The sequence below is a fragment of the Cylas formicarius genome, unplaced genomic scaffold (assembly GCF_029955315.1).
Source record: "Cylas formicarius isolate icCylForm1 unplaced genomic scaffold, icCylForm1.1 PGA_scaffold_5__7_contigs__length_24384050, whole genome shotgun sequence".
NCBI lineage: Eukaryota > Metazoa > Arthropoda > Insecta > Coleoptera > Brentidae > Cylas > Cylas formicarius.
The window spans coordinates 20,864,887-20,882,793 of record NW_026844341.1 but is presented as its reverse complement, the minus strand read 5'-3'; the positions used below and the strand labels follow the sequence as shown (position 1 = coordinate 20,882,793).

General features: G+C 35.7%; 1 protein-coding gene across 1 annotated transcript in view; it reads left to right on the top strand.

Annotated features, from left to right (window-relative positions):
• The first annotated feature begins 1,495 nt into the window (after nt 1–1,495).
• LOC132702223 (cadherin-99C) overlaps nt 1,496–17,907 on the top strand; it is a 29,810-nt gene continuing 13,398 nt past the window's right edge. Inside the window, exons 1-3 of the mRNA XM_060670725.1 lie at nt 1,496–1,745; nt 16,120–16,192; nt 17,552–17,617. Of these exons, the coding sequence (XP_060526708.1) occupies nt 16,129–16,192; nt 17,552–17,617 (130 nt within the window). The 5' untranslated portion in view covers nt 1,496–1,745; nt 16,120–16,128. The remainder of the gene's footprint in view (nt 1,746–16,119; nt 16,193–17,551; nt 17,618–17,907) is intronic.

The following is a 17,907-nucleotide window of genomic DNA, read 5'->3' as shown; positions in this document are numbered from 1 at the left end:
GTACGAACTATCTCTACAAAATAACCAATTAGAGATTGCGTTTTTCTCTGCTGATGGGGGATAAAAAATCAATTAAATCCTGTGCAAACTGATCGTACGCGTCATCTGTGGAGCAATCTAGCAATTTAGAAATTATCCGAAAAGGTACAACAAGGTTGGTGAGCTCGCGTGCAGATGGCGCTGCACAGGACACGGCCGAGTAAAAACGTGAAAGGCAGAGTGAAGTTTATTATTCTCAGTACTTTCTTTTGAAGAAGCTCAATTGTCTCAATGTAATTTTGGCATATCTTAATAGGTTAAATGTTTATTACAAGTTTAATTTGGACGAAAGTTTCCTTTATGTTTCATTCCTTGCCAATATATGGATAATGCAAATGCGAATAATTCTTTAAAAAAACCTATATTTGCTACGGTCTGCTGCAAAGGTGTGTGGAATTTTCAAGAGTCGAGCCTATATGCCTATAAGGTTTATTTTGAAAGTGATTAATTAGTTAGTAAACAAAAATGATGCAAATTTTTCAATACTGAGACGTCACTGTCAATTTTTCTTTAAAATAGTTCATTTGTAACTTATTTTTCAAACTAAAAGAGTTAGCAAATGCTGAATTTGAAATAAGAACAAAGAAATTTTGCATAAAATCGCCATCAGACAGAATCGAAGACTCATGTAGCTGTTTCTTAATGACTGCCTAAGTATATCCTTTTGAGGTACATATCTCAATCGATCTCAATAAATGATATTCGTGGTTTGACTTTTTAATTTAAGGTTGCTAAAATTATTCCGAAATTTTTATATTTATTATTTATTTATTTATAATACTCTTATCAAACAACAGAAGAAACTAGCAAATATAGGGAGGACATAAACAATAATTTCCAATGTAAAAATTTCAAAAAGTACACATTTCAAAGTGATAAGAATAAAAATAATAAGACATTTATTATTCTCTTCAGCAATTTTACAAAATATTTCAGCAAAAAGCATGACCAGTCAGGGTATCAGCATCCTAACTTATTGCTATCGTTAATTGCTACAGGCATTACAGAGAAAAGTAGACCTAGAACAAAAAATATGCGATAACAAAATACACAGTTTTAATTTATAACATAAAATGAAATTAGAAAACTCAGGAAAAAAGAAGAAGAAGAGGGAAGAGATAAAATTTAAATAAATAACAAACTCTAAAACTACTAAGACTTCAATGGAAAATATCCAGTCTATCCTGCAGGTTGTTTCAATATGAACACATGAAATGCAAAGGGAACAATTTAAAGATATTTTCGAGAGGCTAGTTAGTTAGTCTCGTAGTCCGTTAGGCGGCGCTGGCGTATCCTATTACGATTTTTACCACGGAAACTGCATCAGCCTTTTTCCAGTGAAACGCGGCAACCACCAATACGCGCCTCGATTCGCCTTTACCGCTCGTGGTCGTACCCCCGCTCCCGACCCCGCGAGGTACCGCTCGCTATCGCCGAGCCTTCGTGGCAGGTGTGCCAGTGTGAGTACCGCGTAGGAACGCGTATTACGGTACCATATAGCGAATAGTTTTTTCCGTTCGCGATTGCTTTCGACGTTTCCTGGTTCGACATTTCGGCGTTCGTGCGTAAAGTGATCACCGTGGATGGTGGTATCGCGTACCCGCGAGTCTAACATGCGGGTTTAGTGCGTCCCGTGGGAGCTAGGATACACGGGAGAGACGGGAACCTCCGACGGTAGGTCAGGCAACGAACCCCCGGGTTGAGGGGTAAGTTGAATGCAGTGATAATGAAGGTGGTAACGGTAACGAGTCGTGTAGGTTTGGGCTGATTTTGATATGTGTGTCAGTGACGCGTTGGAGAAGTCATCACCTCCGAAAAACCAGTCCCTCGAGATGAATCTTGCGTGAAAGCAAGGCGCCCGAAAATCGAGGTCGCCCAACACTTTCTTAAAGATAACCTTTGAAGGCGGACTAAACACGCGGAAGTAACTATACGAGTGTGTAGTAATGCACAAGGGCCGATTGGAGAAAGCTTGTATAGTAATTGTATGCAATTTACAACAGAAATATATAAAGTTATAAATATACATATAGAGCGTGTCTACGTTAAGCACTTATCCACGCAGTCAAATCGTTATTTTATCGTCAATTTTGATAAACTTTTTGTTGTAAATTAGACATTTTTTGAAATATTTGACGCATTTTTGAATTTGTTTTCCAGATTACAACTAATTTCCAAGTACATAGTCGAAACGAATTTTTTCCTTTTTTTGCAATTTTCAATAAGCTGTCTAAAATTGAAATAATGTATGTGTAATTTATAAACCAATTCTCTAAATTTAAATTTGTTGATTCGTTTCAGAGAGTTCGCAGTATCAACATTAAAAATTTTTTCCAAATAAAAGTTTCCAAATATTACTAAATGTATAATGAAAATGTCGTGTAGATTACCTATTTCATATGCAAATTCAATTTTTTCTTTGATTTTTCGAAACATTGATATCTGCCATCAGTTTTTCTAAATAATACCTATCTAACGAAAAAATGAAGAAATTGTTAGGGTGGTAAGTCCTAAACTTGGAGACGATGTGTATATCTAGCAATAAAGTAGTTTTCATAAGCGACAGGTGCACATAGAAGTATAGAATGACAGTATTGCAGGCTGCCGCTATCAAGTTTAACATTCACTGGGACTATAAGAGCAGAAGTGTTTCCGTTGGAGAAAAACAGTTTTGATTGTCACCATTCCTTTTTTAACCCTTTGGAAATTAATTAATATATTAATAATAATCATATTAGCAATATGCTTATTCTGTAGACAACGACAAATTTAAATTATAAATAATACTTCGCATTTTGTACATCTACAAAATACACAAATGAAAATTGTCATTAAAACCCATAAGTTGTGCGGGATCACATATCATAAATTTACCTTGTATTGTAGAAAGTGACGTTAACAAATGTTTAAGTGAATTGCTACACAATTTATACAAAACACAAAGTCTAACCTACATAATATCAACATTTTAAACAACAAATATTACTTTACATTTGATATTGAAAACAAGCAAATCTTGCATGTAATTTCTAGTCTTTTTATTCTAGACATTTTCCTCTTTTTCTTTCGTCATTTATTCTTGTACATATATATTTTCTCATATTTCGTCTACTTTTTGTTGTTTATGCGTTTTTATTTGTCGAATTTTTTATGGTTTCGAAGCTAACAGAATAAATTTTTTGAGATGTTTTTTAAAAGCACTTAATGATGTTAAAATTATGAATATCTGCCTTAAATTCTCATCTAGGAAATTATAAAAAAGATGTTTTGTTGTTTCTTAACTTTTATTTAGGTATATATGTGATTAATAAATTATAGGTAACTTCCAAATTTTAGTACGTTACACCAAAAGCCTTTTCAGCAAATATTTCACACTCGTATAAGCGAAATTAGGTTTAAAGCAGCCGGAAAACGTTGCGGTTAAGTTAGCGGCGTTGCAGTTCGCGCGTTCTTGAACTGTAAATTTCAGAAAAAAAGTGTCGACAGAGTTAGAGAAAGCGTTTCAACAAATTTTTCGCCAAAAACCGCAAAATATGGCGAAAACCACAGACTGTCAAACCTGTACGCCATGCGAATTCAACATATAGATCACATTCTAATCACATTCAGTTTAATATGTTATATCAATTACTTGCTCTTCTCAAAATTCACCATTATAAACATACAATTATCTCAACACAACATTGATCACAATACAGACACATAATTACATACAACGTTAGAAATTACCATTTGTTTTCTTGGTTTTGGACTACACTAAACAACTCAAAAAACCGTTATAATTGTATTCTTCTATTGTATTGTATAGAAATAGAAATAAATATATAAATAAATTTAAGATCACAATAAATTTATGCCTGTTTCGTATTTAGTGTGAGCAATCAAGAGGTCAAAAACACACATAACACAATTTAAAATATAAATATTCAAGGAACACTTGAAAGCTTTAATTCATCAATCGCATCTTCCCAAATAATTAATGAGATGCCACAGGGTACAGTATTGGGGCCCTTGCATTTTGTAAAGTACATAAACGTACATAAATGTCATTAAAAGAAGAGCAATCAAGAGGTCAAGGATATCCATAATACAATTTAAAATATAAATATGCAAGGAACACTTTATGTTAAATTTGTCAATCGCAGCTCCTCAAATAATTTACGAGGTGCCACAGGGTTCAGTATTGGGGCCCTTGCATTTTGTAAAGTACATAAACGACCTTAATCGCTCTATCTGCTGACGAGACATATGTTATTAAAAGACGATCAAATTCAGGTGGAAGATGATCAAAGACTCGCTCTCTTCGTAACTACACAAATAGAGTACGGCCAACTTGATGGTAGCTACGGCAAAATATCGACGATTCGAAAAAGTTTCGACAACAACGGAACCTGAAAAACCAGTCGACTTGGTGCCAAAACCGTTTTAAAAGCCATAAGCGTCCTCGGTTCGCGTTTTGTGCATTAAACCACGATTATATTTAAAACGGGCAATCAGTGATTCCGCGTGACGTCGCACTTTTGTTGACATTTAAAGGCGACCGCGACTTGGTATGCAGCGACCATCCCAAGCGAACGCATAAAAATGGCTGTTTTCATTCGACGAAGGAGCTTTAATGTAACCAGTCGCGTTGGAAGCTAGCTGTCGAGTCACATCGATACAATTCAATTTCAAATTATAATGGTAATGATAATAATAACAATAATAATAATAATAATAATAATAATAATAAGGTGGCACATATAGAGGTCTACTACGCAAGTTAAAAGATTTTTAACGAACAAAATTGTGCTACACAAGATCACGCGCATATCACATTAGTCGATTTATGCAATTATGAACCAAATAGAACATAATTTGATGAGGCCGATAAATGATGCATACCTGGTATATGGCATTTCCCCGCTTCATGCTGCTGCTTAGAATGTGTTCTAAAAATTAGTTATCAGTTATCATTGGGAAAATGGCACGTGGCACACGTGACCTCGGACAAGTTAGTTGTTAAAAAAGGAAAAACAAAAATTTTAAAAAATTATGCAGTTTCCGCCGAAATTACCAAATTAGATGAAAAATTCGTTTTCAGTTTTTATGTTATTTTACAAGTTTTAGCTGGTGGACTTAGTATTAGAGATGATGATTTTGAAATCTATTTGACAGAAACTGCTCGATTATTTGTTTCCCTGTATCCTTGGTACAAAATGACAGTAACTTTCCATAAAATATTGATACACGGAAGTAGTCCAGTCTAGTGATAATTGGACTACTTTCCGAAAAGCCCCAAGAGGCCTGCGATAAAGAGTAGCGAAGATACAGGGAACATAATGCAACGTAAATTTGGATGTACTTCATAATTTGTTACTTTCGTCTGATCCAAAAATCGCAAATTTTCGCAAAATCAATGCTTTGAATAAAAACAGATCTAGTCCCGAAGCTTTAAATTTTGCTAGAGCTTTTAAATTTCAAATAAAACTTGTTATATTATTATTATTATTATTATTATTATCATTAAATTAAAGTTGATACTGTTGTTAAGTTTTATTTTGAAATATTTTCTGTTTTTTTTTCCAAATCGGTTCCTACAAAAACTACAGATTTGCCATTATCTCAGAATAAAGAATACAATATGATATTTTTCTACATTATTTACTCATCCAAAGGCAGATACTCTAATTTCTGATGCGAATATTTATCGCAGAATGAATTTTAGATACCGCATCTTCTATTTTCTAAATAAATGCCTCATAAATACAATGAAGTATTAAGGTTTCACGAACTTCATAAAAAGCCCTTATATCGCAAATAGCCATTAAATATTTTTTCAATTTTTTTGGGTCATCCTGGCCCGCTGTGTGACGTGGGGAATGGAACGTGGACAAATCCTGTTGTTATCTGCAAAGTATCAAAAATTACCTCTCAAAAATTAATATTAAATAACCCTGGCGCCCAGTTGATCCATCAGTGCTCATTTTCCAAAACAACGTACAATATTAAAAGGAATTACTGATTTGAAACTAAAGGGTCGATAAAAATCAATATTAAAACAGAAAAAAGTATTTTGGTTTCCCGGAACCCCAAAATAAACATCCCTTTTACCAAATTTATCCACGTTTCGTAATTATTCTCTAAATTGTCACCAAGACACTGAACTGAGAGTTCTTGAAATTATATCCAAAAATAACTATTGAACTAATCATGTTAACGGTGATAACACATACAGCATAAAATAACTTACTAGCTAGTTATCGTAGTTGTGAATATGTTTCCTAGTTCTAACAGTACAAATACAGAAATAATAGTTATAATGATAGATGTTTGATGCGTAATTTGAATGAAACTTTACTCAAATTTATGGTAATTGATGGAACGGTACTCGGCGGGCGTATACAGTTAGGAGACACCTGTCGTTAACGATATTCGCAAATAACTAATTAGGAACGATTTCCAAACCGATTAACCAGCTTTGACTCTCTGCTGTTCTATCGATAATATAATATAAATAAACGTGGCTATCAATTTCCTACTCATTCTAAAAAAGTTAAAAAATATGCAGAATGTGTGTTTTTATAATGGCGATGAAAACATTTTCGCCATATTTGTGCGGCCTGGTTGACATTTGACCCAATGTTTGTACAGGGTGTTAGAAAACAGATGCCAAAAAGGTGGGTTTTTCCTTGAGTAGTTATTTTTAATCTTGAAAAGGAAAGTAAATAGAAGAATAAAATATCGTGGAAGTAAAAACACATTTTCTGCATATTCTTAATTTTTTGGATTGAATTAGACCATCCCTATCACTCTTAATAATTAAATTTATAGTAAAACTTACCCAATGACATGAAAAAAAAATTCGATGCGGGTTTATTAGAACCTTCTTGTCTCTTACAGTTTTGTCATACAAATTACAGTTCCCTAATTAAAAACTATTAAATTAAAAAAAATAATAATTTAGTTGGGTGCCATCAATTTGTTGTACCAATATTTATCAATTATCTTCTACACATTTACATTTTAAAAACACTTTATTAATGAACAATTCCGAAACTAATTAATCTTTTCGTGCGTAGACTTCCAAGGAATTTCCGATTGCACGCCCATACATAAAATGCAAAATGCATTTCTGACCCAATGTAATTCACCGTTATTGAATTAAAACTTTTATTGTTGAACAACTTAATAATAATAATAATAATAATACATTTATTGTTATAACCATCAAAGTTACATAGAAATAATTACATAACCAAAGTTAAATAAGTGAAATAATGGTCAACAATAGGCCTTGTTAGGGCAGCCATCTAGAAGTTCTAGATACTGTTCAGGCCTCAATTTAACAGCGAAAATATAATAATAAAAAAATTCATAGAATTGATTTGAAAGCGCCAAGCGTAGATACACATAATTCTAAAGAAAAGAAAAGAGAAGAAATGGAGGGGGAAGGAAAGGAAAGGAAAGGGGCACAACTGCTTTTTGAAATTATTCCTAAACGTCGAGTTGGACTGATTAATATCAAAATTAGTAATAGAGTTAATGCAAATGGCTATATTATAGGAATATGATCTTTTAAATAATTCTTTGCGGTGACGGGGTATAACTAGTCGGTGTCTTCCACGCAGATTCAAATTGTGTATTGATATGTTAAGAGTAATTTTTCTGTAAAGATAAAAAGGTAATTTTGTTTTAAGGATGTTGAAATAAAGGGAACTCATTCGTAATTTGCATCGAAGGTGCATATTAAGCCAACCCAACGCAGCAAGGTACGGGGAGATACGATCTCTCCTCCTTACCCCATAAATTAGTCTTAGACAGGAGTTTTGAACCTTCTGGACACGGTCACGATCGGACGCATCCAGGCACAGTCCGTACACAGCACTGCAGTGATTAAATTGTGACAGAACAAGTGATTCACACAGCAACTTACCAGTTCCCTGACAAAGTACATGTCTATTGCCATAAATTAATTTTAAATTAGCATAGGCAACCCTTAGTTTATTAGTAATATGTTCTCTGAAACGCAACTGCGAATTAAGAGTGAGACCCAACCTTTTGCATGACTCAGGAGTGGCAATTTTATGTTATTAAGATTAATTGTTATGTTATACTTTGCATGGGTTAAATGATTATCATTTCCAAAGAGTATTACTGAAGATTTATTAGGGTTAAGCTTTAGGAGGTGATCTGTTGCAATGTTAAAAAAAATTGATAAATCAGTATTGATGACATCCTCCGCGGTAGCTATTTCTTGAGGAAAAAATGAGTAGAAAATTTGAGTGTCATCCGCATAAAAATGACAGTTGCATTGGTGGAGGGCTCCAATGAAGTTAAAAGTAAAAATAGTGTACAACAAGGGACCAAGAATGCTGCCCTGTTTAACACCCATGCGAACACCTAGGAACGATGACTGCTGCTGATTGTAGACAACCCGTTGTGTCCGACCTGACAAAAAGGAACACAGAAACTTTCGAGCACCTTCGGAGAAACCAACGTAATGGAGAATGGCCAAGAGGATTGAATGATTTATCATATCAAATGCCTTACTGAAATCGGACAATATTAAAGCCATCCATCGTCAGTCGCTCTAAAAATATCATCAGTAATGTCCAGCATGGCACTCTCACAACTGTGATTGGGTCTAAAACCAGACTGCTTCTCTGGTAGAATATGATTAGAATTTAAAAAGTTTTCCATTTGATCGTTCATAATTCTTTCAAATACTTTAGATAGAACAGGCAATATGCTAACTGACATTTTAGTAATGTCAATTCTCGAAATATATAACTTTGGGCGCACTCGCCTGGGCCTTGGCTGCCATTTTTTAAACGATCAATTGGTTTCAATTTTCAAACATTTTTATTAACAAAAATTGATTCCGTCTCTACTGCATCTTTCAGTTTTTCCCAAGCGGATTGAAAACTTTCTGAGATCAAAGTACGTTTTAAGGAATCATTATTTCTGGCAGTATAGCGCTTAAACAGATAAATAGTTCTGATTATTGCATTCAATAAAACTATGTGCGATGATACCATTCTATAGAGGAGAGTTTAGCAATCAAGATGCTGTGAATGAAATGTGAAAAGATGTAGTGCAGGGCCACACTGTGGAAAGAAAATATTTGTATATGACAATATACAAATATATATTATTCTATTCACCTATATGAATTTCTGCAATTATTCGTAGATTTTTGTGTTCAATCTGCAACTGAAGTGACAAAAATGTTCTGAGATACTGGTTAAATTTATCAATGCCAAGTGTGCTCTATAGGATTGAAGACGAAATAATAGGGTGGAGGCCTTAACACTGTATGTCCCGTTTCCTCTGTTACCCAATCACTAACATATCGTGTCCAAACTTTCCAAAATCTAGCTTATTTGGGTCTCGTGATTGGCAAGCCGTTCCTTCAGATTTTATATATACATGCTCTTTGTACATGTCGTAAACATAACTAAGTCTTTGTCGCCTTCCTGAAAACATTTACTGGAACCCGAATATTTACGCTTCGTCCTTGCTTTAATGGGATTTGGCACTATTCTTTTCGCAAAAGTCAAGGGTACCTTAACCAAATCACATCATTCTTTTGCAGCAACGCAAGCGTTAAGTCCTCTATTAAGTAAACAATTATAAAGCATTTTTACAATTTGCTAGCGGTAGCAAACATCAAACTACAACGCACTCACTATTTATCTGTGAAAGCACTATAATTCTATTTTAAAGTGACCAACTATACTCATTTACTGAGTTTGGTACTCTTTCCAAATCTTATGCTCTGAAAATACTCATTTTCATAATTTTATACTCATTTGTATTTCTAAAATATATTTTTAGATTATTTTATATCAATTTTCAGTTTGACAGTGATTTGAATTTCGTATGGCTGCCGTTTCCGGTACAATTGAGAGTCCGCATTATGTACCTGGAGAGATAGATAGATAGTACAGATCTCTTTTTCTAACAACGTCAAAATTACATTTGTGAAAAGAGATGGATGTATCTATCTCTCCAATATTTGTGTACGTAATCCCCAGGCTGATCTTTGATGTGCAGTATGTACGGCATGATTGACAGTCTTGACACATGCGTAGTATGTATGGCAAAGTTTTATGGGAAATCCCTTTCTGTTTAGTTAATTTGACAACCAATAATTTCGTACTTTTTGTTCATGTTAACGAGATTTGAGGATAAAATAAAATTTTACTTTATTTATCTAGAAGGAAAAATCCTTTAGGGTAAAAGTGGGATAGATGCCCCACTTTTTGTAAGCTGACTATAACTTTTTTTTTAAAGCACTATTCGAGTGAGTTAACTATTTGTAACAACTATAGTCCTTATACTTACTATCTACTCATATCATCATTCAATGCATACCGTAGATTTGTAGATATTCGGCTCTAAAAAAAACCTATTGTTTGAGGATAGCGCCTACTGTATGGGGTAGTTGCCCCTGGCAAAATTTCGACATAGATGCCCTACAATGGGATAGATGCCTCCGTAATACAGAAAAAAATTCTTAGTTGCAATAATATATTATAAGGTTTTCTTATCCAAATATACCGTGAAACTAAAGTAAATGGCACTTTTATAGGAACAAATGGCTCAGTCTTTCAATCATTCTTTGGGTAAACTTAGCAACTTAACAACGTCTATTAAAAATTATTTAAAACTTTACCGAACTAAATTTAGGAATAATAAAACTTAAAACAAATCCGTCCCTTAGGACTTCTTTGGACAAAAAACAAAGCTTCCTTCTTAAAAAAAACTAGCAGTAATCAAAATTTTCAAATAATCAACAAATATAGAGATACTGTTTACTTTGGCCAGGTTACTTATTCATTGAATTCACTTTGGCCAGGTTAGCTTTTAGAGCTGCAAGCTTCTTCTTGTGTCTACATCTATTACAGTAATCGCCATATAGAGTTCAATCTTCGTGTAACCAGAGTTTACACATCAGGCACTGAGTCCAGTCCGCCGTGGACTTGGTACTTGCATAGTCATCGAAACATTATCTGATTCATGGAACTCTTGTTCACTTTCAGAGCTAAACCTCGGTATTTTCTTTTTATGAACTGATTTTTGGTTGTTTTTTCTAGGTTTGTCTGGTGTTTGCTTGTTAGCTCTATCTTTCAACTTAGCTTTCTTAGAGTTAATATGTTCTTCTGAATTTAAAACGGCAGCACCTTGCTTGCCTCTTTTGTATAATGGAACAGGAATTTTCGGGATAGGTGAACATTCGTTAAGATATTTACTTGGAGTTTTCCCAAAAGCTTTGCAAAGGGCTTCTTCAGACCAAGCAGCACGAACGGGTGCCCTTATTTTCCTTTTATATTTTCGCGGCATTTTGTCTAAAATAAAAAATGAAATTAGGTGATACGCTGCATTATTTTTTATAAGTACAGTGAAGTACGGACATGTAAAGGTATAAACAGCTCATAAATAAACTGGAAAGTCAATTTTCCTACTAAGTTGCATATTAACTAGATAGGTTATTTAAAAAAATCTTACGTATAGCCTAAGTACCTGTGAATAAGTCATAGAGGATATATGCCTCTAACGGCGTCTATACTCAGTCAATAGTGGGGCCTCTATCCTTTTTAGTAGCGATAGACGCCCCTGCAAATAAATAAAAATACTTAAATAATTTCGTAACTTGGTGTCCCACTTTTACCCTAAACGAAATTAAAAAAAAAAAATCCGTTCATTGTAGTCAAAAATCCAATATGGGGAACAAAACGACAAAGGCAAGTGATGATAACACCTGAATCATTTTTGAATGTGAATGTGATAATATTTGGACCTTGACTTCTGGAAAACTGTTTAGCTCCATACCAATTTAGCAAACAAAGCTCCACCGATCGATTCATAGCAGCCTGCAAGGCCAAGCCGTAAGAAATGCTTGACACCTGAGTAAAGGAATAAAAAAACCAGTAGAAATGTCATCATCAAAACTTGAATAAAAGAGGTCCTTGAGAAACTCCTTGAGAATGATCTATGAGAGAAGAGATCCAGAAATACCCATTCTGTGCAGTTGTTTGCAATTGGCACACACTGAAACTAAAACATATACAATGTCTCATGGAATAGCAGCGTCAACATCCAAACTGACAATATATTTGAAAGGAAGTAAATATACTTTTGCTTTTCACATAACCATCGCGACAATGACTGCACTGAAATTTGTGACGAAAAATGTTCTTGTGCGCTAACAAAATGTGATTCTATCGTAACCAACGTATTTAATGAATACTGCAGGAAAATTCTACTGGAAAATCTGGATTCTGTATCATCTATCAGATGCATCGAATCACAATGAAATAAAACTTTATACAACTTTAGTACGGTAATTCGATGTTAAGACGGGAATTCAAATTAATATTTTAAATATATTTTCAGTCGAAAGGGAAACATAACACATTTTGTCTAATCACTGATAACAGACAACAATTTGAATAAAAAAATTGTGGAGCTCTCGGCTGATAACACAAATGCTAATTGTGGAGGACGCACCCGTAGAGTTATATGCCCCAAACTGCAGACGAAACCCAAAGCTAAGCGAAGATAACGCATCGCTGACACCGCATCGAAAGCCCTATTTATTCGATTGTCATATTGTAAAATTGCTTTCTGTATTTTAAACATTTGAGTAAACAAAAAATAGTTAGTCGCCTTAGTTATTTGTATCCATATGCTGCGACTTTACTAAATTCCGCAAAACCAACGGTCAAAGACGAATGGTTAGCGAGCAAACCTTCACAATGCGTTTTCTAACGGGTGATCGTGATCTCGATCGAATTGTCGTTTTGCACCGTCTAACAAAAACCCCGCGGAGGCTAAATTAACATACGGTACCGTAATGGAAATCCCATTGTCAATGGACAGCTTTTTGCTCCAAAAATATTTTCTAATAATCGTGTAATTGAACAAAAAAAAGATTCCGGTTACGACAAAATTGAATATTCCAAAGACTACGGTACTACTTTTAAATTTTACGACTTTGCACGGTACTGTTTTTGTGACTGGATGCCAGAGAAATGCCTATTATTAAGCGCTTAACGGTACGCCTGATATCGCTTTATTGGTACTGGTTGCGTTCGTCTTTAAATATTTAATATTAAAATGGTACTTCTCAATCGGTTCGACCGCAGTGGCCGGCAACTCCTACCGTCGCAAGTCATAAACTGAAGATAAATCTTTTTTCCCGCCTTCCAAGGACAACGGCCACCTGTTTCGGTGGGCGGTACCGCCCTTCTAAGCATTAAACAATCGAAATCGCAATTCAAAGCCAATTTATTGCTCGCGATAAATTATGATATATATAAATGGTCGATAGTAGGTCCGGAGGAATGTGGGCGGCGTTCCAGATGTGGTGGTACTTTTTAGCCCGAGTCACTGACTTGCGATGTGCTGCAATCGCCTTTGGTAGCATAAATTACGCTCGATAAAAATCGAAATTGAAAAACAAACATTCGCACTTTAAAAAGATAAACGACGATGGGAATTCCGATCAGGCCTTTTGACATTCGGTACGGTACGATCGTCTACCCGCGATGAATACTAATGCGTCTGCCTCGTGCCTGCCTACGTTTTTGTCGGTTCGTAAATTTCGCCAAAGTCGACTACGGAATTCTATACAACCCATTACATAAAAAAACGTTTCCCCTCACATTAAAAACAATTACGGTGATTTTGATGTTGTGAAAAATGTATACCATGCTTATTATGGTGTAAAAATTGGTGACCAAGACATACTGTTTGTTCCCATTTGCGTTGAAGCATTAAGAAACCGGCAAAAAGGTAGGAAGAAGTGTCTAAGCTTTGGTATTTCTATGGTATGGCGAGATGGGTATCAATATCTTGACTCTATTATTCGACCAGTTCCTCATGGACCAGATGTACCAATACCTACCGTCCCAAAAGAACTAGAGGAATCTAATTCCGATCTAGATGATGTGTTCAACTAGAGCCAATTAAATGGTTTAATTAAAGATTTGCACCTTCCAAAGCATGCATCCGAATTGTTAGCGTCAAGACTTCGCGATAAGCATCTTATAAGCAAGCTTTTACCGGGACCGGGTCGATATTTTACTCAGGAAGGACCGCCAGTGTATTGCAAAAATATTCCTTACTTAGTTTTAAAATTAGGAAAGGTGTCGTATATATTTGCTTATTGATTCAAGCAAGAGTAGTTTAAAAGTCGTTTGTTTGCACAATGGTAATTAACTCTCCTTGGTTTCCTTTGCAAATATTGTAAAGAAACGTACGAAAATTTAGAACTTCTTCTGAAGAAAATAAACTTCCATGCATTATCCTAGGATAACAGAGGGTTATATAAAATTTCCATGCTTTACTTGTGAGTGGGATAGGGGGGCAAGAGATAGACATTGAACTCAAATAGAACGGCTTTCTAGTACAAGCCTTATACCTGGTAGCGAAAATGTATCAAGAGATAGCGTAGTTGACCCCAACTGCGTCCTTTTTATATCAGCTTGATGAAGCAGTTTGTTAAAGCCCTAGATAAAAATGGAGAGTGAAATATTTGTGCTAGAAATTTCCAGCCATATCCGATGCCAAGATGAAGAAGGTATTTTTGTTGCAAAGGCACAATGACTAATTTCGTTTCATTAAAATAAGTAATTGATAAGTTTCTTGGGATTCTAAGGATCAAAACAACGAAAGTATTGTTCATAATATTTTATAACACTTTTATCGTCTGAGGTTTTACCAGGAGATTAAGGAAATGGAACGGCGATACCAAGGAAGATGATGATGGCGGGCTACTGCTGGATGTTAAAACGGGATAATGTCCTTAAAACACAGAGTCAAATGTTCGGAGAAAATTTCACTCAAAAAAGTCTGAGCAAAGTTTTTTTTGTCACTTTTTTTTAACTAGGATTGCACTTTTGTTATTGAATCTTTTTTTCCTTTAATATTTGCAAAAAAAACCTTACGTGATACAAATAAGTGCAAAAAATTTTAGAAATCAGTTTACCAAAATGATGCAAAATCAGTTTTCAAAATAAAAACATATACACTTCCCCGTAGTATAGGGTGGTACTACATCAACGACGTTATTGATATCAATGTGGCCGGAAAAAGTCTGAATAGGCGCCTGCGTCGAGATATGTAACCTGATGGCGACGTTGGGTACGGTTAGGAAACCGGTGGTACCACGAGGAGATCCGTTACGTCGAATCGTTGCCATAACTACCGCGAGTTCGGTCGCGGTTTTGGTCGCCCTCGGGGTGTGGTACTGATCTCCTTTCGCTCGCCCGTCGTTTTTTTTTTCAATTTCCGGCGAGGCTCTGGGTAGTACCAGACAGCGGACGTTAAAAGTTAGAACGGTAAACGTTCTCGCGAGTGAATCGGAGGAAACGGAGAGCGGTACTGCTTCATGCTTGTGTTTATTGTGGGATTTTTCGCTGTGGCTACGCCGCTGTACTTTTCAGATCTTTCGTCTGCTACAACATTTCGGTACTTTTACAACTAAGCAGTCAGATTCGCGAGCCCGCGAAAGCGAATACCTCGCGTGCAGACGGCGTGTCTTACTCGGGTACCACCTCCGCCCGAGTGCAAAATTTACGAGTAAAAGACATCAGTTTCGTGTTATATTAGCGTTTTACGAAGAGCGTTAGCGCTTTAAAGCGTACCGTACTTCGATATCGAAACTTTTACGCTTCTTTCGCTGCTATGCACGGCCGACGGTACTGTAGCTCATTCCTATTCTCCCCGGCGTCCCGTCCGAAAGCCCTATTAAGTTAAGAAGTGAGATCGTGGGTGTCTCGCGGCGGTACCGCAGGTGTTAAAGTACCTACGTTTACTTTGGCGTTATTTATGTTCTACGCTGGCATGGTCGATATCTTAACACGCACGGGAACCTACGTGGGCAGTTTCCACCGTCGGAACTTCGACGCAGCTCTCCGGTACTATCCGATATTATGTAGATTAATACTCCCATGTTTGGTTCGCATAAACGAGATCGGCGTTCTAACACTTTAAATGCCACTCTTTGGTATCCGTTATCCCGCGTGGGATTTTTTTCCGACGGTACTGCTAACATACGGGTCGTTTAAAAATTAAACCCATTGCTTTCAGATCGATGGGATGGATTTCCGCGGCCAGCTAATTCTCCCGATATTGCTGTTCCTGCCCTGGATTGACTGCCAAGGTGAGTCGTCACGGGTGGTACCGCGGAGATTAATAATGCCGAAGGGGGGAGTGTACTCGGAGCTCATCCGCTAAGAAAAAACGATCATCGCGACCAGCTCGTCGAGTTTTGTTGCTTCGAAGTGGTACTATAAAACTAAGTACATCCGCGCGCCGCTGCCCCTCCCGTAAATCCGTCGATTTTTCTTCGACTTTATTGAAAGATTTCAGCGCGTGGGATTGACCGTGCGACCGGCTAGTCGGGAATGAGGGTACCTAGTTGCAGACCAATTAATATGGCACCGATCGAAATCGTACCCGTTTTTACACGATATTTAGATTCTTATGATTCTAGTCGAACTTGCAAAACAGGATTCGTACCTTATGGCATTACCTTCATTATTTTATTACGGTACTGAATAAGTCGTACCATCGGTTTTTGTTTGTTAAGATTTTAACACAACTTGCATCAATTCATTTGTACCTTTCGGCAGTACTTAGAGTACTTGCGGTACTGCTAAACTTAAACTAATTATTTTCGTATTTACTGATTAAGTTGTACTAGTTATGTTTACACCACAACGAACGAATAGTAGTAATTTTTGAAAAACATCGTTATTGCTGAACATTTAATGTCTATAGTAAATTGAGTACTTGCGGCATTGCTAAACTGAAGTACCTCGCTTCCTTCGAAATTGGCGTGTAAATTATCAATTAGAAATAGTGAAGAAAAAATCGAATGTTCAGTTTTCTTTTTCGGCTTAGAACCATATGAAACATCATTAGTTAGCTTACAGTACGTACGAAATAGGCAATTACAACTTTTTTTAGTAGTACCGAGTTTTGTAATATTGAAAGAAAAGGCCAAAATACGGAAATTAAAAAAAAGAATTATAATTCACCCTTCAATAACTCCGAATCTATTCAACATATCGGAATAGATTTTTGTTTGACTTGAAGACCATACAAATTTCAGATTTTTTATATTCCATTTTTTTTCACGACCTCAAATACGAAAATTGGATTTTCACTATGCGTATTTTATCCTTAAATAGTCTGCGGCTTCACGTATCAACAATTTCAAACAGATCTGCGATGGAACTGCCACCAACTTATAATTTATTTCAACAACACTTAAAAAGGTACACAACTTATCATGGTCTTCAAATGGTTTCGGATTCATTGTAGGGTGAATTACAAATAGTATTTTTTTTTAACAATAAGCTAACTAATGTCAGGTTTTATCTGGTTCTAAGTCCATTATTTTATTCTTCAAGAAGAAAACGGCTAACATACTTTTTTACTCCAGTAAAAAGTAACATTGTTTCCATAAGTGATGGCCCAAGATAAAACTTTATACCGAGGGTTATTGGTGTTTCAGGCTTCTGCGAAGTGGAAAATGGATCGTCCAACATCATTCTAGACATAGAAGAAAGCCGGGGTTCTTGTAAGTAATTCGCAATAAGTTCTCTTCGTTTTACGTCCAACGGGGCCTTGGTACCGATAAACGTCGTATCATCATTTTATTTGGCGGAAAACTGGGTCATCAGTACCTACATCGAAACAAGCGTGTGTTTATTATTGTTTGTAGGCAATGTTTGTTTCGATTTGATTCGACTGCGTAATCGACTTGTAAAATCAACGCGTACAGGTAACTTTCGATAGGCGAATCGCGAAGAATTGCTTCACATTTACGTAAAACTGTATGAATATTTATAAAGATTACGCGAAAATTAT